Below are 25655 nucleotides of genomic sequence, written 5' to 3'. Positions count from 1 at the left end.
TTGGTTTTTTACTAAACTAAATTTAAAACACAGAACAGGAGTAAATTAGTTTTAAGCTGTAGGTCCAACTAAGCTGTATTTTAAAACATTTTAAAATACAGATATATTGAATATAGGAAATGCATAGGAAATGCTCACTTACCCAAAATGCATCTTTAAACTGCATCTGTGTCATAATTATCGCTCTGTGGAGCAGGTGGAATCCTTCAGCAAGTTTGTTCTCGGATGAGAGCAGCAGCAGCCGCCACAGCACCGAGCCTTGTTGCTGCACCCCAGTCAAAGCAGAAAGTGAAGCACGTCCACAGACCTGTCTCTTCCGAAGTCAAGCTGATGAAAAATAGCATTGGGCAGTCTCAGGGAGCTCAGTGTAACCACCTGTGGCTGTGGAGGGACAGCGAGGAAAAAGAGCTCTCGCTCACACACAGGGACGTGCCTGCACTCAGCACTCTAAGCCCAAACCCATTGCTCTTCGGGTAAACAGTTAATATTGAAATGAGGAAGCAAGGAGATGTCAAATGATGTCAGGCTGCTTCTTGCCATGTGTGTGAGTGGCTGGCAAATCAAAATTAAATTAAAAAAAAAAAGGAAAAAAAAAAGCAGACGTAAAATTCGGTGGTGTGGTTTGATCGGCTATGGGAGGTGAGAGCACAATTAAAATGCAAAGGAAACCAGCACAATACAAAGAGATAAGCTGTGGAGGAAATTTGAGTCAAACTATCGTGTAACTTCTTACAAAGAAAAAGAAGTAAAAGAGCATAGCTCAAAATTGCATTTTGCAACTGAAAAGGCTTTTTAAGACTCTGTTTAAATTAAGAACGCCATAAAGTATGCAGGTGTCTGCACACTTTTAGATACCTGTATATCTATATAGAGAAAATTTCTGATTTGCATGCCCTCATGTAAATGCTGCTATGAATAAGCAAGATATATGAAACTTAGAAGTAAAATCCAAACTCTTGAAAACACTAAGAGAGCTAAGAGTTTATTAGCAGCAGGACCTGCAGTGAAGGGTCGCAGACATCTGAACCGGCAGCAAGCGCAGGACTGCCACTGCCATCAGTGTTCAAACAGCTGCTTAAATAAGCCAACCGATCTGCTACAATGCTGCTGCAAATAAGTGATAATAAAGTAATGTGTCTAACACTTCCGTGAAACCCTCCTCAAAATACCTGTCCTACAGGTGGGGTTGTGTCTGTTCACCTGCTTAGGATGTTTTAAGGATTCTGTGCTTTTAAATACTCACTGGCATTTTCAGAGGGTAGAAAAACATTAAATGACACCCCCCCTCCTGCTGTGGTTGCCTGTGCAAAAATGTGTCCTTCCACACCAAGAGCACCTCAGGACTAATAACTAATTAATGTTGCTACAGATGTCTGGGTCTTGCTTTTACTCTCGCTGTCACTGCAGCATCAGACACATGGGAAGATAATTTAGTGGTGAGGAACTCTTGCAACTTCACTGAGCTCCAGTGGCACCCAGAGATCTACTCAGAGAGATCTGCAGCAGCTGCTCGCTTGAGTTACCAGTAGTCACTCTGCAAGCAATTTGTATTTTAGAGAACCCGTAAGCTTCCTTCCCAGCGGCCTGAAGAAGACAGGGAATGTGCAGAAACTTTGAAAGGGAAAATGAAGTGCAAGCCAAGGAGAGCAAGAGAGAGAGTTTGCAGGGCCAGAGGTGTGAAACTGCTTGGATTGTCATGAGCAGCAGGAGGTAAGAATCATTGCGTGAGAGGGGCAGAAGGAGAAATGTGAGGATTCACTTGCAGAGTGTGCTGTGGAGGAATGAGATAACCTTGCTTCTGGAAGGGAAAATTCCCTGAAAAAATCCATTTTGAGGGCACGGGCACTAGTGGAATACTTAATAATCTTTTTAAGAATGCTTTATCTCAGTATTTCTAAAACTATATGTTTCCTCTTTCTACTTTGTTTTGAAGGGGTTTGCTTTGCTGCTATTGGAGTTCATAAAAATGGATCGAGTGCCTGTTAGCCCTCCAAAATTACTTGCCACTTTCTCATTATTTTTAGTTTGGCCTTCAAGTAAAAAGCCAATTATCTGATTGTATCTCGCGCTGAGCTCTGTGCTGTGCCTGCCCTGGTGCAGCACAGTCACCTCCTCCAGGGGCAGCCGGGGTTCCCTCTCCATGTGCCCCAGGCACGGGCAGGCAGCCTTGCACTGTGGCCGAGGTTCTCTCTTACTGTTGGCTGCACAGGAGCCTCGAGCAACCCCGTCCTAGCTGAGATGTTTTGGTGAGCTGTCGGAAATGAGCTGGTGTGAGTCGGAGCCCCTGGCTCTGATGGAGCAGAACTGCTCAGTTTGGAGTCACCGCTCATGTGTCCCAGCATTGCTGGATCATGTCCAGAGGCTGCTGTGCCTTGCAGGGGTTTCAGGCTTTGCAGGGCTGTGGAAGAAGCAGAAAATTATCTCAATTTTGCAGCTGAAGAGACTGAAACCTTTAGCAAACGGTCCTGGCAAAGCTGTCAGTGCTCGAGGTGAAGGCCTGGGATGGGTGGGCGGGATGCCGATGAGGGAGTTTTCTCCGGGAGGCTGTGCCGCACAGCTGCCGAGGTGCCAGCAGCCTGTTGTCAGCCACATTGTGGGCTGGTCTGCTACAACTGCTGCTTTGTAGGACGCAGTTACTTGTTATAAGCTTGTACTGCTTAGCAGAGCTCGGAGTACTACCCAGAAATAGCAGTTCGCAATAGCCGTCTTCATAAAAGACACACCAGCCTCCTGACCGCTCCAGAAACTCATCTTTGTCCCTTTCCCAAGCAAATGTATTGGGGTAGTCTTGCAATCCTTTTGTAAAACTCTCCTGGTGAATGCTGAACTTGGGGAACGAATCTTCTCAAAACCATCCTCCACATAGGAAAAAGAAAACACGGTGTGTGGTTCTTAAATGCTGTCTCTCATGGTTGGGTTAATGTTTTGATGTGAGTGGCCTGAGATGTATGAAGGTTGGAAAGGCTGAGCTCAGGAGGGAGCTCTGCAGCGCTGAGGAAAGGGGAGCAAAACCTACTAACTGCTCTAATGCCATCTACTGAAACCACCTTGAACTTCATGAAATTTTCCCCTACAAAATGGTTCTATAGACACATTTGTGCCAAATGAAGCATTTGCAGTGGTGAGGGGCTGAGACTGTGGTGACTGTAGAAAGTGGGACTAGGGTGGCAAGGACAAGTGATCATCTGCTCATTTGTTTATTTGGTTACTGACAGGCTGGATGCTTTGGAAACCTGCAGGGCCTTTCATCTCCCCTTCCTCACCCTTTCAACGTGGTTTTGTGTCTAATCTTTGCGTACAGCTCCACTCAGAAATTCTGCAGTGTCAATAACAAGCATTAAGTGGGACGCTTCCACGATAGCCACTGCAGTTCCCTGCTCACCACTGCTCTGAAAGGTTAAAAATCAGGTTTTGTTTGATAAGGCAAAGAATTGGTCGTCACGCCAGAGCACTTTTTTTTTTTTTCCCGTAATTAAATTGTTTGGCAGCAGAATGTACCATTTGGATCTGTTCTGTAATGGAAAGTGATTACAAGTCTGATTTACTTTTTTTTTTTTTTCTAAGTTCAAATTAGAATCCCTCAAATTTTGATGTGTATCACAATGGAAGTTTAACTTCACTTGTATTAACTGTATACTGCCTTGAGCAAAGCTTTCTGTTAGGGACTTGGGTGGCAGGTTTGGAGCTGACAGTAGTTAAAACATGAAAATAGCGTTTACAAACAGGGTTGTGCTCATCCAGGGCTTCAAGCGAGACATTCTTCACAGTTAATGTTTCTGATTTTAGGTAGCCTGATGGAGTAGACAGAAACTTTTTATTCTACATAGGAACAGGTCGAGGGAGTCTATGAAAAGTATTAAAGCGGTATATAAAGAGACGCTGGATACTCAGATAATTCAGGCATTAAGCCGGTTGTGTTTTTCAAAACTCTTCGGATATGTTGTGGTCCCTTGGAATCATTGTTTGTGAATAGAAAATGGAGAATAGAAGGCACTTTTACGGTCCTTCAAAGCCTCCATAACAATTACATCTGAGAGATATGGCTTCACAACAATTGCTGTAATAGTCCTGTTCAAAATTAAACCAGTCCAGCCTCTGGTGTCTTACTGAGCCCTGAGTCCTGAAGACACCAGCAGCAATGAAACCACCTCCAGAGGGAAACCACGGCTAAAACACACACGCGTTTTAGCTGGTGAGCTGCGCCTGCTGTTTCTATTTCCATACAAATGACTATCCGACTTTCCATGTGAGAAGTGTTGGGGGCTTTCAAATTATCCACTATTGTGCCAATTTAAACATTTTTGAATCATCTCGCCTTCTGTGAGGAGCCAATCTCTGTTCCCATGGAAACAGAAACAGCAGCCTCCGAGCACCCACCTTCATTTGCTAGAGCTCCTCCGAACGCGTCTGAGGCCAAACGCTGCTGCAAAGTGCTCCAGAGCCCACGGCATCAGCCCTGCTCGGCGCTGAAACAAGCTCCCTTTGCGTCTTCTGGAAGGAACCTCCTTCCGAAAGCACCGTTTCACAGTGCACCACGGTCCAGCTGGCATTTTGCTGCAGCAAAATTGACCACTAACATAAAGATGAATTGCATAGACTACGTTCTTAAAGCAGTATCTAGCGGTTTCCAGTGGAAGCCTTCACTGAGAGGTGGACCCCGTCCCTGAGGTTTTACCCAAGACAATCAAAACTTTTGCTGTAATTACGAAAAGCACGAATTGATTTCCTCTAAAATTAATGGCATGATATTCTGTATATCCTAAAATTATGGTTTGTAGGATAGAAATGTGGGGGCTTTTTGTGCTTGGCACCTCTTTAAACATGGTTATCTACCATCTTTACTCCTGAAAGTGTTTTAGAGTCAAAAACAGAAGACAAACTGTGGTGAAGTGCAATGCCACAGGAGGCTGACGAACAGAACGGTATCTGGTAGTTCTTTGGAGAGCAGCGTAACCACTGTGTGAAAGGGAAAATGAAAATATTTGGGTTTCTATCTCCCCTTCTTGTCATAACTTCAGGTACCTGCAGAAAGATCCGCTTTGTTTCCCTGACATCTTTTGTATGTTTTTCCAATATACTGGCTTTCTCCACCCCATTAATTCAAAGCATATCACTGTTCATTTGCAAGTCTTGCATATTCCTTAGCCAAGTAGGCAACGCTTGCAGTGCTGAAGAGGTTTCTGCTTCCCAGAAAGGACTCTGAACGCTGCGGTTGTGGGAAGAAAGCAGGCTGCACTTTCACAGCAGCGTCAGACACAAGTGTAGGATCTGCTTTGCAAAAAGCCAGCTTACCTGATGGAGACTCCGGGGGTATGCACAGAGGCAACGGCTGTGCAGATTGCCATTTGCAAAGATGCCGTTATGTTTGCTGAAAAATCACGACTGTTTAGTTGATCTCAAACCACTGAACCTTTGTCCAAAATACAGCATCTCCAGCAGCTCTGTCTCTGTACAAAATGGTTAGTAATACAGTGAATAGTTTAGCATCATGGGAGGCAATGATTTAGATTCCTTTGGCATATTTTAGCAAATATTCTGCATATTTCCTTATTTAGAAACATCACCAATTGTTTTATATTTTTTCCTGAGTAGAAAAGCAAAGCTGTAGCAAGTCAGTGAACATCTGAAAGATCTTTTCAAAAACCTCTAAAAAGCAAAATTTTTCTAGATAAATTATTTGCATGTTTATTATTGTAAATATTCTGGAATATTAAAGTGTAGTTGTTTTGATTTCCAGATAAAAGGCAACTTAGTTTAGACTTAGTCTTGATTAGTACTGTAATCCTCCAACTGTTTGAGACTGTTTCAGACGCTTTGCCGCACAATCCTGCCCTGATAGCTAGAAAGAGCAACAGAGGACTGGGTACAGCATTTGCAGCATTTGTGCCCCAAAGGCCAGGGAAGTGATTATGCCTCATGTTCAACATTGCTCAGTCTTGGTTTTCTACTGTTACTATCAAACAAAGGTTTATTACTGGCTTTCTCAAAACAATTTGACTTCTCCTCTATCTATAGTGAATTCTTTTTGGATTGTTTTTTTCAACTCCTTCCTTTTTGCTTCGATAGATCAGCGGGGCTAGTAAAATAACATTCTTCATGAGCAAGTATTTCCTTCCACGTCCATTCAGAGCTGTTGGTGCACATGCATGGGAGCAGCATTTATGCAGCACGAAGTATTCTGCTTTAAGGACCCAGTTCTTGTGGAATTACCCTTTAATATGACTTTTCTTCTTGTGAGAAGCGCACAAAGCACTTCACATAGGGCACTACCCTCTGTATAGAGAAGGTACATTTGTACATATATATAATATACATGTTATAACAAGAATAACTGTTACTTTAAAACCAACATTGAGATGAGTGTTCACCTTCTGAGAGGTTTTTCTTAGTGAGCTCTGGCTTTTTTAAGGTGGAGGAGGAAAGGATAGCTTGTAGTTGGAAATGCTGTATACTCAGGATGACTTAAAATATATAGAAAAATAAACACGTGTTGCCAAAGGGTTTAGATAGGATGACTTTAAGCAGGATTATTTGTGCCCCCTGGTCTGTGTGAGGCAGGTCTCAGCTTCAGTCTCCTGCTCCAAGCAGGACTAACTTCAAAGGTGGATCACATTGCCCAGGACCTTTTTGAGCTCTGACTGTCTCCGGGGTGGAAATTGTTCCACCGTCTCTCTGGGCCCATTTCACTGCTAAACCACCACTGTCACATTTTCATCTGGTCAGAATTTCCCTTGCTGGAACTTGTGACTGTCGCCTCCTGTCACTTCCTTGTGCGTCTCCGCGACGTCTGGCTTGTTTACACCCGCAGTGGAATTTTGCTTTTCTGTCACCCGTCCGCTTGCCTTGAGATGAGCTGTGCTTTCAGTAGGATGTGCTTGTGGAGATAATAAATGTATGAGCTGCTTTGTGTTCTGGAAAACTTTGCAAATTTAAGCTCCACAATACTGATACTTCATCTACTTGCTGTCGTAGTATTCTCCCTTTGCCCTGTTCCCCTGACATTTTTACATGCACTGTTTGTTTACAAATCAAACTTTGCTAGATCCTTGATTCTATAAATGGAAGGATTTTGGAAGACACTAAGAAATTTTGTTCTCTTCATTGAGTTTAACTAATATTTGTTCCTCTGAAAGTCTCTCCCAGACACCATCCAAAGAATCATCGAAATGCACATTCCTCCAGAGCCGGGGGCTGCCCCGGCATCAGGGATAACTAACTCTGAGGCCAACAGTGAGGTTACCTTGCCAACAGGAACACTCAGTCTCTAAGAAGCCTGAGCGGTTATCACATGGAGACAAAGAGCTTTTACCAGCTTTAGTATTTGAATTCAGATGATTCTGCACGTCCTGCTCACAAAGTGAGAGCAGATGTACCAGGCCAGATTCCTGTTGGCTGCCTCTTGTGTGTGACTTCCTGAGGCTCTGGTAATCCCAGATCCAGCACCAGCCATTCCTTGCATCAATATAGAGAATAAATCGTGCCACACCGGAGTGCTGACAGTCTCTGTTCTGACTCAATAAAGTTTCTTTTTAATTTCTATCTACAGTGAAACACTTACAAGAGATGCTTTGCTTTACTGCACTTCTTCTCAGTATAGTTAAAAAATGCTGGGTGAGGGACTCTGTAACACATAACCCTGAAAACACTGCAACTACTCTCGTGTAGAATACTTGGATAGACATCACTGAATGTAAATGGTGGACTGGCAATCTGAGCAATTTAAGCACTAGATTAAACTATAAAAACCACATATCTTTGTAAGATTGTGAAGCATTATTTGCCTTCTAATCCTGAAGTGAAAGAAGACTAATTTTAAAAAACATTATCAGAAATCAAAAGAAGGAATTGCAGGAATGTTCAACAGATACAACATTATTAAAGGATTAAGTTTAGCACTTCTCCAAATCCGTATTTCAGTTACAGTAACAATTATATTGTTTCCTTTTGAAGTACTAGTTTTCCGTGCCCAGAAAACGACATGAAGAGCAGCAAAGTGATGAGAGCTGTAGTTCTGTCTCACCGTGAGCTAAGCTCTAGTAATACCTACCACGATCTGCTTACAGAAATAGTAAAATAAGCAATAAATTGGATGTTTGGCACAGATAGGGGGATGCGGACTGTATAAATGATACGCTGTTTGGTATTTTGCTAGTCTTGTTGTACCTCTTTTTATTCTTGGTTTATGCAAATCATTGCAATGCAGCAAATGGCTTGGAGGTGAGTGGAAGCGCAAAGGCCAGCAGCACCTTCCAAAGGCAGGCTTTTGTTTGGAACTTTCCAGGTGACGATGACATTTTTAATACTGAGTAGGAAGTTGAATCTGTCATTTAAGATTTGTTTAAAAATGCCATAAAGAATAATAACAAAGGGCAGCTTCAGGTATATTTCAAACCAACAGAGACGACAAAAACTCTTTCAGTATTCCTGGACATACTGGATTTAATTAGACTTCATGTATTTATGGACTTTTTAAATTGGATGCCACCACCAACACGGCAGTAGATGTATTCACATTCCCAAGATCTGAAACAAATACGGGTAAAAAAACCCCAACCACTACAACTGAAAAAGCATTTTGAATTTCTGCCACTGTGGTATCTAAAAAAATACAGTAGAAGTGTGTGTAGTTTTGATCTGAATGAAAATTGCTAGCCTTTTAATGGGGATACTTCAACACTTACGTCAAGAGGAACTTCCTGTTCTAAGAATAATGAAGAGGTGGTACATTGGGAGAAAAACAAGGCAGAACTAGTGCTTTTGCTCAATAAAAGGAGTTGCGAGGAAGGCAAACATTGGTCAAAAAGAACATTGTAAGAGCATTACAGCAGTTAGTTATCTAAGAATTAAAAACCACGAACACACTACAGTCTGTTCTGTGAGGCTTTGTCTTTGTTTAGAATATTTTGCTAATTCCTGTGCCTTCCTAGGAGATAAAAAGTGAATATGTGTACTTCCCTAAATTGAATCTGTTGTGCCATTAACCTTTCTGATGATTTCAAATAATCGCATACTGGGACAGTACTTACCTTCTTGAATGGTAATTGTGGAGCTTTCAACCAAAGTTAACTTTCAGAGGCTGTTACTACATAAATTATGTAATGCCTTGATGCTTTAGAGTTCCATATATCCCAGATAAAAAAATCCCTCCACATCCGCTTTTGCAAACTGTCCAGCAAATGCTAAGAATGTTGCCATTGTACACTACATACACTGTGTGCGCTGTTCACACTGCAAGGACCTGCTCTGGGTGACCCACAGTAAGTAATACATGGACAAAACACAGAAAGAGTATTTTAAGTTTTAATACAACAAAAGAATAGGGTCTTAACACTGTAAAATACCATCGTATTACTAATGCTGTAGAATTGTACATTAGAAACAATTATTGTCTATAGATGTAAAAATAGCAAGTTTTATGATACAAGAAACACAGTATAGAAACCATTTAAAATGAAGTAGAAACCTCTTAAACAACTGAGGCGTTAATCTAAGTGTTTCTCCAAATGTATTAAATAAAACACAGTTAATACTGACTCTAAACATCCCCCCCATCTTCCCCACTCCCCCCCCAATTAAACTAATTCGAAAAAAACAGTAGTCTCTCAGTTACTACGTTTTGCATTCTTTCAGAATCACTTGGATTCTCCATTTTCTTCAAGTACAATAGAACAACTCTTCACAATACAGTACTACACCTGAAGTAATTTCTTTCCCAATGCTATACAATTTTGGCAGTAAGTATTTAATTGTGAAGACAGAAGAGGCCCAAGGAAGTCTGCAGGAGGACAATTAAATTTTGAATGCAAATTATTTACACAAACATTAGTGTACTGTAATTACAGCCTAAAACTTGCAATGGGTGCTTTTAACAAAAGCTCCAAATGAAAGAAAGGAAAAGAGATTACAAAATAAATAGTCTAAAGTTCTTCATGGTAGAAGCGTTCATCGTGAAGCTGCCTACCATAATCCGTTGCTTCACTGTTGAGAAACAAATCCTGGTTCTTAAGAATTTCTGCTTCGGAGAGCTTTTTATCATCATTCAAATCCATTTCTTCAATAAGGTGTAGAGCCTTTAAAATAAAATGGAACACCATGTGCACAGTTAATAGATAGGAGCATTTATAAATAATGCATTTGGAATGGCTTTGTCAAAGTCCTGCTGCAGCACTATGATTTGTAAGGAGCTAGACAAGAGTTTGCATTCAGAACAGAGCCTTTCTTTCCTCGGGTTGTTTCCCTTTGCCTCTATTATTTGGTGGCAAAATCATAATATCAAATCTCTACCCTCCCTATCAATTCTAAAGCAACAAATCAATGTCAAAGCCATAGATTCACTTTGAGGGTAGATGACAGTATTAAACCAGCAACGATTAATCATCTTCCTGCAAGCACCTGTAGTCCTTGAGACCCACGGGCGAATGCAGCGCACGTCTCCAGTGCACAATGTACAGAAAAGGCCAGCTCAGCGTGTCGGCTGGAGCCCTGCTGGACATCCAGCCGCCAGCGACAGCTACCAGAGCAAGCCCGTGATGTGTGGGACCTCAGCTAGGGTTTGAGCCAATACAGCCCTCAAGTGGAGCACCTTTTTTCAGCAGTGTGCACCCACTATGTCTCAGTGTCTGACAACACCAGCATCGTGCGCAGCTCCCCGGTTAAGCCGTAGGCAGCCTTGCTGCCAGCTCGGCAGCTGTCTCCTGTGCTAAGCCATTTTGTATTTCCTGAACCTGCGAAGGCTCACTTTTCAATCATACATGCATATTAACAACCAAAAATGCAAGTAGGGATAGAGATTTGCAGCTGGATATTCTATACCTATTTATGATTTGCAAAAAATGCTCCATAGCTATAATTCACGATTAAAATGTAACTGCAAAGTATGTGATGTCCACAGTGGACAAGATAAGCTATCTATGCATAGGAACTTCAGCTTTGGGTAGCAATTCATGTTTTCACTCATTTTCTGAAAGCAACATCTTGCTTTTCTCATAAAAACATGAAAATACTAAATCATGATAATGTCAAATGAAGCTACAAGTTAAAACAATTTTCAAATGTTTATTTGTATATTACAAAGGGAAGATCAGCAGTAAAACAAACACAATTGCAGAGTATTTTACTTGTAGCTTATTGACAAGTATTACAGAGCTCAAAGCAAACAAGCCAGTACAGCAGCTCTAATGCACCTAGGATTTCTGAGAAATACAGAAGTCCTAGTATTACATGCGAAACATCTGTGAATACAGTGATTTAGCCAATCCTTCTGGTCCTGCTTTTTCTGATTGGTTTGGCTAAATATAACTGCTTAGTGACTTTTAAAAAATTAAATGTTACATTTAGGCTGAGTGCATCACCACAAAGGACTGAAGAAAGCAGGGACCAACCAGCCAAGCAGATTTGAAAAGCACTCTGCATGGCAAAAGCTAAACGATTATTAAGACAAACATCCTGGTAAACACACACCAATTCCTGGAAATGGAATGTATAGTAATTTTTCTATTTTTATGTTATTTAGCTACCAGGCTTTCAAGTCATTTTGATATGCCAAAACAAACCTGCAATATTCAGCTTTCAAACAGCAGTTAATGATTTAAGTCAATGCTACCTGCTCTTTAGAATACGTGACTTTGTTAAGCCCGTATCTGAAGAAAAAAAAACAGTGCATTAGAGAAATAAAGAAAGAATGTCTTGCAGAGCTGAGCTGTTCTTACAGCATGGCCCTGCACTAAGCTACATTGGAAGGAGTAGCAAAGAACTGCTAAAAAAACCCAAGCAAACAAAAAACCACTAAGCAAACTACCAGAGGCGTGAATAGACTCACCACCACACAGAATTCACGTCAAAACAGTGTTTTTCTGTGAAATACGAACCAACCACGCTCAAGAATCAGATGTTAAAAACATGCGAAGGCCACCACATATACAATATACTGCTAGAGCAACCGAACAGCTTGGCTTGCCACGAGGTCAGGTACGTTTGCAGCCAGCATCGCCTGCTCCCCACCGTGCTTTTCTGTCCCCAGCAGAGCTGCCAAAGGAAGAACCGGCACCGCAGAGGGTCCAACACGGCTCTGCTGCCCACAGAGCGTCTCCTGGCTTCACCAGGAATGGTGGAGGCAGGGCAAGAGCTGCTGTTTCTGCCATCCTGAGCACCAAAATCCTCCAGTGCAAAGGAAAGACATTTGGACAAACTAAGATAAAAAGTTACTAGAGGAAAGGTAGAAATCCTCTCTACTGCAGTGGGCAACTGTGAAGCCTGCTTACTAGAACAGGGTGTTCTGGAATACTCGCTGCTTCTATTGCCTGCTACAAAAACATCAACTAAAGACAGCTAAAGTGAGAATTCACTTACACGTCTGATGGCGTTCTACCCCTGCCTGAACCATTTTAGTTATCATCATCAAAGTTTGCATTACAGCATCTTGAATCACAGAATACTTTCATTTTCTTGTCCTTATGAAAAGCCAATTTTTTATTTCTAGAAATTATTGTGATTTATCCAGTTAGAAGACTTGTGATCAATTTTTGTTTTCAAAATGATGGTGTCAGTATGCAACAGCTTATTTTAGTAGTATATCTCATTAGATTTACCTACAATAACTAAAAAATACCTCATTGAAATACTATACCCTTAAGTCAAACCAGATAAGCTATTTAAACATGTAGAAAAGCACTTTGTTAATTTACAAACATTCATACAGTTAATAGGGACCTCAGATTTGCCTCAGGAAGTCAAGGACCTGTGTTCTTTGTCCAACTGAAAAAACCAGCATTCTTTTTCAACCACTAAGCCATGGTGAGTCTGAATGCACCCATCATTTTCTTGTGATACCTTCAGAATTCTACTGTGTTAATTAAAATCTCAGCAGCAGTCAGAACACCTACCTCCTCTTGTGCAATACCCTGATTATTGGGTACTATCCAAGACAACAGCTCCTGCGGGTTGAGTTTTCCGTCGTTATCCTTGTCATAGTCATTCACAAACCGATCCTTCTCAACAAGTATCCACTCTGGATCTTCCCTTGCAGCTAGTAAGACACATTGTCAAGTTTAAAGCCACTCTTTACCTTAAAGCAGATGTTTTCACCTTTTCTCCTCCACAAATTCTCTTACTCTCTTAAAACATAAGTGATTTCACTAAACAAAGACAAGCCTTACCGACCAGTTACAATAGATCAAATAAATGCATCTGCCTACATATGAAACAAATACTTGTATAGATTAAAACAGAATGTAAAGCTAAAGTAATTTTAAGATTGTAAATTTACAGTTGAACTAACTGGACTTTAAAGTCAAGGGTCACCATGACCTGAATTACCCACGTTGACAGTGGAGCAAACGTACTCTACACTGAATGTGCTGCCATGTAGAGGATTTCCTACTCATTGGGGCAGCTGACGTATCAGAAGAAAAAGGCTGAAGTGGATGACAGAGATATCTTACATTTGCAGTATTTACCTTGACTGAGCTGAGATTACTCTCCCACTAACGTATAGAATGGTGTTGCAGATATCACGTTGAGAGCATCCTGTGACACCAATATCAGCAATACTACAGGCCTCAGACATGGGTCATCTCAGCAATTAATGGACAGAGGAAAGTACGGAAAAGCTTTAAATCGACAACTGTCCCATAAAGTATGTAGATAACTACTGTTTGGCATATCTGAGATTATGAAACTTAAATAGCCATATGAAGTTTTTAAGATCATTCTACTGTCTGTTCCCCTGCTGTAACATCAGGGGAGGCCCATGCATGACAGCCAATAAATAGAGAAGGCAAAGATCTTGATTAGCTCAACAGAATCAGGCCAATACTACAGGCTTTTAGATTAGTTTACTGTCTAATTTTTTTTGTTGTTGTTTTCTAAAATATCTGGAGTATATCCAAAGCAATTCCATTTACTGTCTTTATTTCTTTATTTGTATACTTGATTTATACTTAACCTACACAGTAGTATTGAAGCCTGCAACCTAGGCAGCAATCTTCAACTTGTCTCTAACTCTTCAAGACGTTTAGAAGCACTTTATCAAACTGATAAGCACTGCAGACAACCATGAACAGATATTAAGACTTCCTAAACCTCATGAAAGTCAAAAGTAGTTGGCATCAGAAGCAGGTTTAAAAAACAGTTTAAAAAGAATTCGGTTTCTATTATAAAAGAAGAAAAAGAGTGAAGCCTCTCTCCTTCTTTTCTAACATCTAGGTTCCAAGTAGGTAATGCCTTGATGTCACAATTCACCATACACTGTTGCCCCAAACCACAAAAGACTATTGTGAAACCAGAACCACCACGTAATTTATTAGTCATTTGGAAGTGTGCTGCAGGAACAGTGCAGAAGAGAGGGCCATTTGGAGGGAAGTTGAAGTAGTTTCTACAATTACAGCTGATTCTCAATTCTTGCTAAAAAGTTTAAATGACAAAGCTGTTCTCTTTATTACTGCGAGGATGGTAGCAACAATTTCACTCCTTTCCAGCAACTTTGGATAGACTGGCTTAGAAAAGCTTTTTTCAAGTCAGAGCAGGAAAAAGATACAGAAGCCTGTAGTTATATCAGAGATGTATTGTTTTTAATGGCTTCAGCAAACAAAGATGGTTCTAAAAGGTAAAATTCCAGGTGGTTGACTGGTGTGAAGAAAAACTGACTATTCCCCTATTTCTCCATATCCTGATGTGGCTTAAACCTTTTCCCCACCCTTAAGACTTGGCAGTCCTTAAGACCAAGCAGACTTTCCACATGCCTCAAGCTACTGGTCTTTTGGGAACTGGAGGAGTTATGTGCCCTAACCTGCAGCAAATCAAATACAGCGTAGAAAATATTTACCTATTAGCAACATAGCTGAAGTATTGACAAACACCAGACAAGTGCTTTTTCTTGTTAAAGAAGGAACAGATCAAGTTTAAGGAAGGGCAAGAGCAGAGAAAAAAAATAGTGAAAGCGGCTTTTGGTATCTGGTACAGTGAACAGAGTCCTGGCACTTCCCCTCCACCTCTGTTGAAACACACACGGTTTCAGTCCTTTTAAAGCAGGGCCGTCAGCTGCCCTCCTCAGCTGGGAAAGACCAGGCAAGTTTCGCACGTGTCCAGTTAGCAAAGCTGCATCTTATTGCAGCTGCATAGCTAGTGATGAGGAGTACGCTACAGTCTTCAGGAAACAAGAGGTAACTTGCAAAGAAACAGTGGAATGGGCTGTACACAAACTGCTGCCAAATACTGAAATAATGACTTAATATGTCCAGTACCAGGAAACTAAATTATTGTAAAGACAGGAAAATGTTACTCAGAACATGTAGGTAGAGGTGTAAAAAGCTGAAAATCAAGTTGCATACAATTCAGCCCATTCCAAAAGCTTTTGTTCAGTTCTTTCTTTCATTCCCCTGCCCTTTTTCCTTACTTGGGTCTCTTCTGTAATCACCAAGGAATTCTTCCAGGCTAACAAATCCATCACCATCTTTATCATGTTCTTCTAAAGCCTCCTGAATGACAAAGTCCTTTTGTGTACATACAAAAAGCAAAATATTGATTTGTGAAAAATTATCAACTTGAAATCAAGAGAAACAACAATAAATCATTTCAGAGCGATCAGGTATTCTTTAAAGACTTGCTCATTTCAAATCGGTTTTTCTGTTTTATGCAGACTAGAGCAGTAATTGGTTCCTGTGCAACAAAACATTTTAGGTTGCCGTAAAAACAACAAACCTAACGGCTCAAAAGCACGTGGCCTGTAGCACTGGGGTTAAGCACATGCCTTAAAAAATGTCACATCTATATACACAGGCTGATAAAGATACCCTCCTGTGTCTTACCGTCATATACTCCGCTTCTTCAGGGTGTTCAAAGGCAACAAACTCATCCACATTTAGCTCAGGAACATCATCTCTATTAGCTTTTTCAAAACGCTTTTTCTCCTTTAAATGAAGCTTAGAAAATAATTTAGTTAGAGCACTTAATGAAAAGGAAAAACAACACTATAGTAGCTGGCTGGGAAGCTCATTAGAATATTAATTGTCTCACACTACCTACTTACACTGATGTTATATTTTCAGTAAAAAGAGCTCATCCAGAGCAATGAGAACAACACTTTTAATTGAGGTAGTTCTATTCAAGAATTGCAAAAAAATCCTCCTTTTTTCACTATTTAAGGAGACTTTTAAAACATCTTAGCCAAGGCTTCGAAAACACAAAATGGAGACAATGAAAAGACCAAGAATTCCTGTCTTTATATGTGCTTCCTCTTCTAAAAGTCACCAATTCCCAAACTAACCTAGTGGAGTACAATTGATTATAATTAATGGTTGCCATTGCAAATTCCAAAATCGAAATTTTAAGGACGTTTAACCTTCTGGATCTATTTCTCATTTATATCAAGGGCTGTTTGTAGTTCAAAGGAGGTCTTGAAATATCATATATGTAAAATGTCTTTTCTGAAGCCGTTTCAAGTCCTGAGGGATTAGAAAGATTCCTTTAATACAAGACTGTACTCCATGACATCTGAACAGGTCTCAAACCTGTTCTCTAACCTGTTTTAAGTATAAATATTAGCATGCCCTTTAAAAATAAATAATATCCACAATAAGCAGGCAAGTTCTTGTTTCTGAATGTCCTGCACTTCCTCTTTCTGCACTCCGAATGTGCAATGTTTTTTCTTCATGTTTCATCTCATATAGTCTCTATAGACAAAATAAAGACCTACACCATTGGTAACTGATCTGTACTCAACATAACATGTAAGAATTAAAGTATAAGATCTTAACTATTTTGCAAAATAATTAACTGCACTCTTAAAGAAACGCTGACCTTAGCCTAGAGTTTAAAGAGGAAGGCGATTCAGAAGGATGGACTACAGAAAGAACTGGACTGCAAGATGAACTATTGAGGGAAAAGTCTATTTTCCAGTGTTCTTTTGAGAACTGGTGAACAAGGCTGCCACCTTCTGGTAAATTCACATGTTTACTTGATGCCAGTTCTAAATCAGTGCCACAATCTGACTCTTCCATTTTGATTAGAGCAGGATCATTAATTTCAAAAGGTAAGGACAATGCTGAAGATGGTTGACACACAGCGCTTGGACAATGCTGCTGAGTTTGCTCTTTACAATATATGTTGAAGAAGTCAGCAATCAGGAAAACCTAGCAAGCAGTCAAAGTATAGCATACATGAGTAGTTCTGCCTCAGCGTATGTATCTACAATGGCATTATCTCAAACATGGGATCGGTATTTTGATTGGTAGTGCCATTTAAAGTTTTGTGTTGTTTAAAAGCTAAGTAATTGTTCAGTTAAGTGACCTCCAAAGCTTTACAGTTTGTTTCTTCGGTGTGTAAAATCCCCTGCCCGTTATCTGTTTTAGCTACACTTCTGCCAACATCCACTATTATCTACTACTACTATACCAAAAGCAGGCAAAACAATCCTCACAAGAAGTAAAAAACACAACCTCAGGCCAGAATAGTCCAAAAACCTCACTCTCTTTTTGGGAAACATTTCCCTGTACTTCTAAATGTGTAACTTGAGACAAGTTTTGCTATGTGGTGGTATTTGCTGAACCTTCCCTCCCTTGCCTCTCTGCTTTCCACTCTCAAGTATTTGCATTCCTACAGGAGATTAATCTGTAACTTCTGTTGTTGACCCATCCAGTTTTAGCTTTCAGAGTTGCAGTTTGATTGCTAAAAATGTCTGCATCACTATTGCTTTCTCTGGGGGTCTCTGTCAGACGGAAAACATTAAAGCAGACAATACTGATAGCCCATGCTGGGTACTTGGGAAATAACTGCAGAAGTGGGCAGGACAGTGCAACAGAGGGGGTTAAAGAGTGCAAGGGTTTCCGTTACCCCCCACCCCAGTGGTTCTGGCCCCTGCTGAGGGCAGGACATTCAGCTACTGGCCTAATCTAACAGACGGGTGGCTTGTTTTAAGATGGTGGCTGGAAACTGTGCTCTGTGCTGAGATTGTCCATAGACTCACACTCCACTCAGCCAGCAAAATATACTCAGGAGGTACAATTTCATTCTGTCTTTGTTTTGTTGATAGCAGCTTTAATACTCCATTACTTTCCTTTAATTACTCCCCTATCTCAGATAGAAGAAAGTGTTAAAACATATGCCAGCTGGTGTGGTTTCTCTACCCATCTCGTTCCATCACAATAAACAAATATTGCTGCCTTTTGCCAAGAGCTCACTGAAACTGACGCTGAAACATTTTACCTGTCGAAATGATTCTTCCTCTTGATCCTCCAGGACAGTGTTCTCATCAAAATCAATTACACGATCATACATTTGCATATTATACTCCTTCCAAGACACTAATCCATCACCATCTTTGTCATAGTCATTGAAGTGTTGCTTGGCTTCTTGTGTAACATAATGTTTAAAAGACTGCTGTATCCAGGAACTCAGCTCCTCTGTGAAAATCATTTAAAAAATAATAACATTTAAAAAAATCAGAATCATCTGCACTATAAAAACTGTAAAGATGCCACAGGTCTATTCTGCCCGAAATATACTCTGCAATTCAGATGTAAGCATATAGGCAAGAGGTTGGTTAAAGCAAAACAATCTGTTTCCCCCATGCTTTGGCTTTTTTCAGGTTAACTGAATGAAAGAATAGATCACAGCTACAGCTTTCAGAGTATCATTTCCCCATTCGCCCCCCAGGCTAGAGCTACATGGTGACTTTAATCTGCCCTATTTTCTGCTGCCAGAAAGAGCGTGATGCATCCCCCTCGGATACGCATGGGAAGCGGGAGGGAAAAATTATTATAGGTAGTGTTCCTACAGCTGCGCAGTGAACTGCATCCCTAAAAACTGATCCCGTAAGAAGGAAGAGCCTTAGTTTTCAGTGGAGAAAGAGCCCTTGGTCAGCTCACTGGAACCTGAGCCAGGGAAGCAGGAAGCACTTTCAGTGCTTGAAATTATTATGTGGCCGTGGCTTTTCAAATTTGAAGACAACCAATGCTGTAGCATTCTTTCACCTTTTTTTTTTTTCCTTTTGGAGCTTTATAAAAATGATGCTGAATATGGTTTAGACAGACAACTCTAAGCCTAACTTTGTATCCAAAAAAAACATTGTTCACATCAGGTTTGAGGGGTTTTGGTTTTTGGTTGGTTGTTTTTTAAATTCACAAACTGAAATGAAACTGAATTCAGTGCCATTGCCTTAATTACCCAAACTAAAATATTAACAGATATTTTCCCTTTACTCTGGACTGAAATCAAGCCTTATATATTCTGGAAATGCTTTTAAGCTACTTGTTTTTATAGAAGTGTGGCTAAAAGCAAGCAAGCTTAATACACAGATGAATTCACACAAATATGTTACAGTTACTTCATTTATGGAAGATTGGGAGAACATATTCTCTCAGTATCTTCCAGTTATTTTCTGGTGCCTGGAAGGGGAAGCCATTCCTCTGCATTGCAAAATTATATAGCTAAATCAACTCAATTGAAATCCTGCTCTGAAGAGCCATGATGACTAATAATCCTACAGAAATTACTGCTTCAGTGTAGAAAAAATTTTATAGCATTTAAAAATCCTAAAGTATCTTATTCTATCCTTCTTGGCAGAAGAGTCAATACAACTTTAATAGGTTTATTTAAATATCACTGAAAAGCAGCAAGAGATTTTAAAAAATATATTTTGAATACTGAATTTGTATTATGAAAGGAACCAACTTCATAACAGATTCTGTGAATTGACTGAACATGAGGAGGCGTGTGCCATGTGTTGTAACCACCGAGCCTTGCGCACAAACCCAGCATTGCCTTACAAGAAAGTGCAACATGATTTTTTAAAGATTGGGTGACATTAGATTCATAGCGTGGTTTATTTCCCAGCATTTAAGGCATGAGGCACAGCCATCTACGTACGTAATGTCCCGTGTCATTCATCAGACATACTTAATGGTCTGATATTAGAAAAGTGGTATTAATACATCACATCTTCTCCCACTGTTAGACTTCAAATGGAGGTGCCACAAATAAGGAAAAAGTTCTCAAAGAGTGTTTTGCAACACACTGAGAAATAACTGAGCTGAAAGAGCTTCGATACCATCAGCTTTAGCATAGAAACACATTCCACTGTGAGTTTTCCTTTGGGAAGTTAGGGGAAGGCAAGCTTCCATTAGACTGAGAACCAGATGCAATATGTACCATGAGGATGGAACAGGGGTGAAATTTCTGCACTTTAAAACAGACCTTTGTGTTGTGAACTGCCTGTTGCTTACTACAGTGACTAGCCATCCTGCCAAAGCTTTATATTGCCTCACCTCTACACAGGAACACTGAAATAAGCGTGCAGTTGATGAGTTTCAGCATATAAATTGAAAGACATTCAACAGATATAGCTGATCTTGTCTTTAAAAGCATATTTTGTTCTCTCACCTAGACAGCTTCATGCATGTTTAATTTCATGTCAAAGACGTATCACTGTTCTGGTGCTTGAACAAAGAGTCTAGTTGTTCTGCGAGTGTGAGAGAGACTTCTGATTTTTTTTGTCAAAATCACAGCAAAACAAAAATATACTTTCATAGTGAGTTTAAAAATGGAATTAACAAGTATCATGATGATGTACTGAAAGGAAGGCCCTTCCTTTACGGTGGAGTTCACTGGTTTGACTGATAAAAACCTGTCTGGGAAGAGACATTTGATACTATATTGTGATTAAAGGAATACACGGTCCCTTAGTGTCTCCAGGTATTGAAGCGCATGTATGTGATATTATGGCTGCAGTACTTTCTTTGCTTCTTAAACTTGCTCTCTGAGTTGCACAAACAGGATTTCAAATTCAGAAATCCACTTGGTTCAAACTGGCTCCTTGCACATCTGTAGTGTAAGTGCAAAGCTGTATTTATGGGTGTTGCTTTCTTACCTGTGTGACTCACTCCTGTGTGTTCTTGTTGGCCCTCGTTTCTTTCATCACATACAACAGAAATCTGAGGGACTGAGCCATCCTATATAAACTCTGCTGGCATTTCTAACGTGCTGTGCAACAGGGTCGTTCTGTCTTTCATGCAGGTTCACCACTAAGCGAGCGGCTGTGTCGCGGGGAGCGTGGATCCTTTCCTTTCCTTCTCCGAGGGCGCCGGGCCCGACCCAGGACTCGGCCAAAGCCCCCGCCCGCCTGACCCCCACGCGTGTCCCAGCCCGGCTCCGGGCTCGCAGCCCCGGGCGCCGCCCGCCGTTACCCTTGCTGAGCAGACCGTCCCCGTCCGAGTCGATCTTCCTCACAATGGCCCGCAGCCGCCGCTGCTGCTCTTCCGGGCTGAGCCGCGCGTACTCCTCCGCCTCCTCCTGCGGCACAGGGAACCGCGCGTCAGCCCGCCCGCCTCAGCCCCTGCCCGGCCCGGCGGGGCGCAGCGCCCGCCCCGCGGCCCCAACGGCGGCAAGCGGCGCTCGGGCCGCTCCCGCCCGCGTCCCCCGACCTGTCCGCCGAGCAGCGCCTCCCGGTCGTAGTCGGCGCGGTGCTGTCCGTGCGCCGCGCCCAGCGCCGCCAGGACCAGGCCCAGCGCCAGCAGCGCCGGCCGCCGCCGCATCTCGCCCGCCGAGCAGGGGAGCGGGCCGGCGGCGAGGGGCGGGGACAGGGGCCGCGGAGGGCGGGCCGGGCCGCGGCGGGGGCCGGGAGCGCCGCCTGCGCGGAGGGTCGGACCCGCGACCCTCGCCGCGGCCCTCGGGACACAGCCGGTGCTGTCGGGGTACAGCCGGTGCTCTCGGGACACAGCCGGTCCTCTCGGGACACAGCCCGTCCCCCTGGGGTGCAGCCCGAGCCCTCCGGGTACAGCCCGTCCCAGCGGCTGCTGTGCGAAACGCTCCCAGCGGGAACGTACAACTCGTTAGCGACAGAAAGTTTCTCCTCTCCTGCCCAGTGCAAGGTAACAACTACTATCAAGACGTATAGATAAGTTTTCAACTTTGAAGCATCAGTGAAGCCTGGCAGACTGAACTGCTACGAGAACTCCAGACAAGCATCAACAAACCCTGGCGTGAGGGAAGGTCATCGGGAAATGAGCAGTGTGAAAGTTCTATATTAAAAAGGGACAAGTGTTTCGCTTGAGGACCTAACTCATAAATAATGCTTCTAACACAAAGGGAATCAATGCTTTATAAATAACTTAATAAGGCGGAGTGATACAAACTTTCATAGCTTTCCAACACAGATAATAGAAAAGAAAGCTGTAAAATAAATTTAACTTCAATGACCGTGCAGACGAACTAAAAATACATTGAGTGCACAGGCAGGGGGCCTCCCCGGGAATACCATTTCTAAGAGCTGTCACATGAAATGGGGATTGCTCTGATCCCAAGCCCACTGAGGTCAAATTAATCGTTCTTGCTGGATTAACTGAGATTTATGTAAGGCCATTGTTAGATCTGTTATTTCTCCTTTCAATATTAGTGTACTTCTGGAACTGAAGTGACATTAACCTACCTGGATTTCCAGAAACACAATTGTTACCAGGTTAAGCAGAGCCCTCAATTAATGGAGGTTGTCTGCTGCGCAGTCCTCTCTTTTCCGTGGTGACAGCAATGTCCTGCTCCCCGGTTAACCTCCAATTCTATTAACTGTGAAGCACTACAACAGTTCATTTTGAAGATCTGAGAGTAAAATATTGCAATAAATCAGTAAACGTGTTATTTCAATTTCCTGCCCATATAAGAAATGTCTTTCTATTAAAAAATCTAATAGTGAGTTAAGTCCAATATCTTTTATTGGTTTAAATGTCAAATTTCCCATCAGTATTTATATAAATCACATATACAAAATGTGAATTAAGTCATACTCCTTGTGGCATGTGTAGACAAGGCAAATCCTATAAGCAATCAAAACAGAAATAATATTCGACTGGTTTGTGAAACAGTACTGAAGATACTTTGTCTTCTTTGTCTAATGCATTACGAACACCAAAATATCCTCTTTGCTGTATATCTCAAGGGTTGACAAGTGTATCAGATTATACATTTCAGTGCCTAAACAACTGTAATAGCCACCAAATAACAAATTCAACATAGATATGTGAAGAGTAAGTTTATTAACAATATGTTCATACGCCAAGATGTCTGAAGATAGGAGGAGGAAATACAAATAACTGGAGCTTTAAAGCAAGTCATTATATCCTATACATTAAGGAAAAATCTGAAGCTCACCAAAAGGGATAGCACAGGAAATAATATTATCCTCTCAGTACTTAGCTGTGTCAAAATACAATCCAGACACTTCCCTGCACACAGTTAATCAGTCATGTAATAACATTCAAGATCATTCTGGTGTGGATGCAAGAAAAGGAAAAAAAAAAAAGAGAGAGAGAGGCTCTCACATTACCTCGATATATTTAACCAAGCACACAGTAAATGCATCACTGTTCCAACTTGTAAGTAAAAAGAATCAGCAAAGCTATTTTTAAACCAGAATGCAAGTCACGCCATACAAAAAGTTTTTTATGCGCTGAACTTTCTGACTTTTCTGGAAGATCCCACCACCCCTCAAGCCAAATTGTGTACAGTCTTTCACAAATCTGTTTGGAGCTGTTCTTTCAGTCACAAAGGAATCAATGTTAGAAGGTTGTGTTCAACACAACTCTTCTATGAGATGTGCAAACGTAGATCTGTTCCTGTTCAGCTGTCGGGATGAGAGCATTTGTCCAGCAACACAAACAGCAGTTTGTTAACAGTTCTTTCTAGCAAGTGAAGTTCTCTGTCTGGTGTTTACTATATTTTTTTAACATTTCTACATTTGAGTAAGGGAAAAAAAATAGCAATAATTTACTTATAATCAGGTTCAAATACCTTGTGACTGGATTTCAAAATGGCAGTCATTTGCTTAGTAGTACCCAAAAATTACTTTGTAAGTGTTCTAGTTAATTGTTTCATAACACCTTGCACAAAGTGTCCTGAAATATGCTACTCTGCAGACATCACAGACCTGTTTTTCTACTTTTTTTTGCATTTAGTGCAGTTATTAATATCTGAAGAAACAGGTTATAAAATGATACTATTCCGATGTGGTATCTGATTTGGCATTGAACCAGAACAGAAGGATTTGATACAAGGCCCAGTACCACAGTGCTCAGGTCAGCTGCGGAACAAAGAGGCAGTTGTGGAAACTCAGACACCTGCCTGATAAATAATAAAAAAGCTCATTACTGAACAGTGACAGTGTAAAGGGTTTGGATGAGACCTTCGCCTGGCTCAGCTCTCTGCTCCCAACCAGCCAAGTGTTAAGTGTCATTTCTGGGAGACGTTTGTGCTGCTGTTCCTGGAGACTTCAACCAAAGCGCGTATGATTTCCCAAGTCACCTATTGCATGCCTTGTGTTATTTTTAATATGTTAGAGATGGCAACCTAAATTGTGCTGATTACAGTTTAGGTCTCTTACTCTTTGCTATTCCTATCGCAGTGGAGGAAATGGATTATTCTTTTCACAGCCATGCTTTTACATGCTTGGAAACTCCTACCACATCCCCTTGTGTCTTCTCTTTTGGCTAAAAAGCCTCAGCCTGCCCAACATTTCCTCAAGGGACCGGTTTTCCAGGCCCCAGAGCCCACAAGAAGGGATCCTGTCCACAGGAGCCCCGTCCTTCTCCAAGTACAGTGCTGGGCTGGACACGTACCAGCTCACCCTCACCGGTGTTACACCCGGGATTAGCTCCTGGTTTGCTGTCTGCCTGCACATACACTCAATGTATTGGACATAATTATTCATTAGCCTGCACATATTTGATTTTCTCCCTTTTCCAGCTCGCCACTGCTGAGGAAAGGGCTCGATGCTGAGGGACCAACCGCCATCACCTCAGCGGCTCCGTCAGCCCGGGAAGCCCGAATTGACGGCGCCTCAGGGCTTCCTCACAGGGCGGCGCCAAGCGACAGACGGCCTGGCGCAGACCAGGGAGCCGCCGGTGCCTCCAGTACGTGCTTGGGAAGCCCGTTCCAGCCCTGCGGAGGGGACGGGCGGGCGGGCGAGGTGAGGGCGGCGGCTTCACCGGCGCGGGCGGCGCATGCGCGGGCGGTGGGGTCGGGCCGCTGGGGGGGCCGAGCGCAGCGCGCGGCGGCGGCGGGCGGGCAGTCGCTCGGCCGCTGGCGGCGGGATGCGATGACGTCACCGCGGCGGGACGCGCGCGGGCGGGACGGCGCGGCGCGGCGGAGAGCGTGAGTGGCCGCTCCGCGCGGCCCGGCGCGGGGGAGGGGCGCGGCGGCCGGGCGGCGTGGGGCGCGGCGGCGGGGCAAGATGGCGGCGGGCCAGCCCTGCCCCTCTTCCGCCCCGCGAAGCTCCCGGCACTGCCCCTACGGGCGGCTCTGGGCCCTCGGCCTGCCGCGGCGGCCCTGCCTGGCCTTGCGCTGCGCGGGGCCGGGTGAGGAAGTGAGGCGGGTTGCTACAGGCAACCGGGAAGCCCGTGGCGGCGAGCGGGAGCGGTGTGTGCCGGCTGGGCCCGGCCGTGTGAGGTACATCGGCCGCGCGCCCCGCTGAGGGACTTCGGGGCGCCTCGCGCCAGCCGCGCCTCAGCCTCGCGCTGGAGGGCCCGTCCCGCCCCAAAAGTGCCTCTGTCCCCCGTCATTCCCGCCCGAGCAGAGTCTGTGAGGAAATTCGGAATGGCCCGGTCTGAGGGAGGTTCCCCTGCGTGTGAACCTCGCTGCCACTGTAAGAGACACAGGTCCACCGTTCTGCTGTGGAA

The 25655-nt window shown here is 42.7% G+C and overlaps 3 protein-coding genes across 13 annotated transcripts in view; 1 reads left to right on the top strand and 2 right to left on the bottom strand.

Annotated features, from left to right (window-relative positions):
* The window catches only part of PSTPIP1 (proline-serine-threonine phosphatase interacting protein 1), a 46745-nt gene extending 46205 nt beyond the window's left edge, over positions 1 to 540 (bottom strand). For both annotated transcript variants that reach the window (XM_065847493.2, XM_065847494.2), the window contains exon 1: positions 143 to 540. In XM_065847493.2, the coding sequence (XP_065703565.1) occupies positions 143 to 175 (33 nt within the window). In that variant the 5' untranslated portion in view covers positions 176 to 540. The remainder of the gene's footprint in view (positions 1 to 142) is intronic.
* An 8746-nt stretch (positions 541 to 9286) lies between these two features.
* RCN2 (reticulocalbin 2) lies at positions 9287 to 21569 on the bottom strand. 2 transcript variants are annotated; one of them, XM_065847271.2, is made up of 7 exons: positions 21414 to 21569; positions 21177 to 21282; positions 18199 to 18395; positions 15804 to 15917; positions 15392 to 15488; positions 12882 to 13024; positions 9287 to 10070 (listed from the first exon to the last, which is right to left on the bottom strand). In XM_065847271.2, the coding sequence occupies exons 1-7, from the start codon at positions 21522 to 21524 to the stop codon at positions 9918 to 9920; spliced, it is 921 nt and encodes a 306-aa protein (XP_065703343.1). In that variant the 5' UTR covers positions 21525 to 21569; the 3' UTR covers positions 9287 to 9917. The 2 variants fall into 2 exon arrangements, with proteins under 2 accessions (XP_065703343.1, XP_065703344.1); XM_065847272.2 differs by having other exon boundaries at positions 15804 to 15905.
* A 3358-nt stretch (positions 21570 to 24927) lies between these two features.
* SCAPER (S-phase cyclin A associated protein in the ER) overlaps positions 24928 to 25655 on the top strand; it is a 151807-nt gene continuing 151079 nt past the window's right edge. For 4 of the 9 annotated variants that reach the window (XM_071813777.1, XM_065847606.2, XM_071813780.1 and 1 more), the window contains exon 1: positions 25254 to 25425. Coding sequence is in view for 1 of the 9 variants with exons in the window: in XM_065847607.2 (XP_065703679.1) it covers positions 25076 to 25131 (56 nt within the window). In the remaining 8 variants the exon portion in view is untranslated. Of the gene's footprint in view, positions 24947 to 25006; positions 25132 to 25251; positions 25426 to 25469; positions 25622 to 25655 lie in introns of those variants that run through there. The other 5 variants (XM_071813778.1, XM_065847607.2, XM_071813781.1 and 2 more) reach the window with 5 other exon arrangements.

This window comes from Patagioenas fasciata, chromosome 12 (genome assembly GCF_037038585.1).
Source record: "Patagioenas fasciata isolate bPatFas1 chromosome 12, bPatFas1.hap1, whole genome shotgun sequence".
In the NCBI taxonomy this organism is placed as follows: Eukaryota; Metazoa; Chordata; class Aves; order Columbiformes; family Columbidae; genus Patagioenas; species Patagioenas fasciata.
This window is presented reverse-complemented; position numbering and strand designations above follow the sequence as displayed.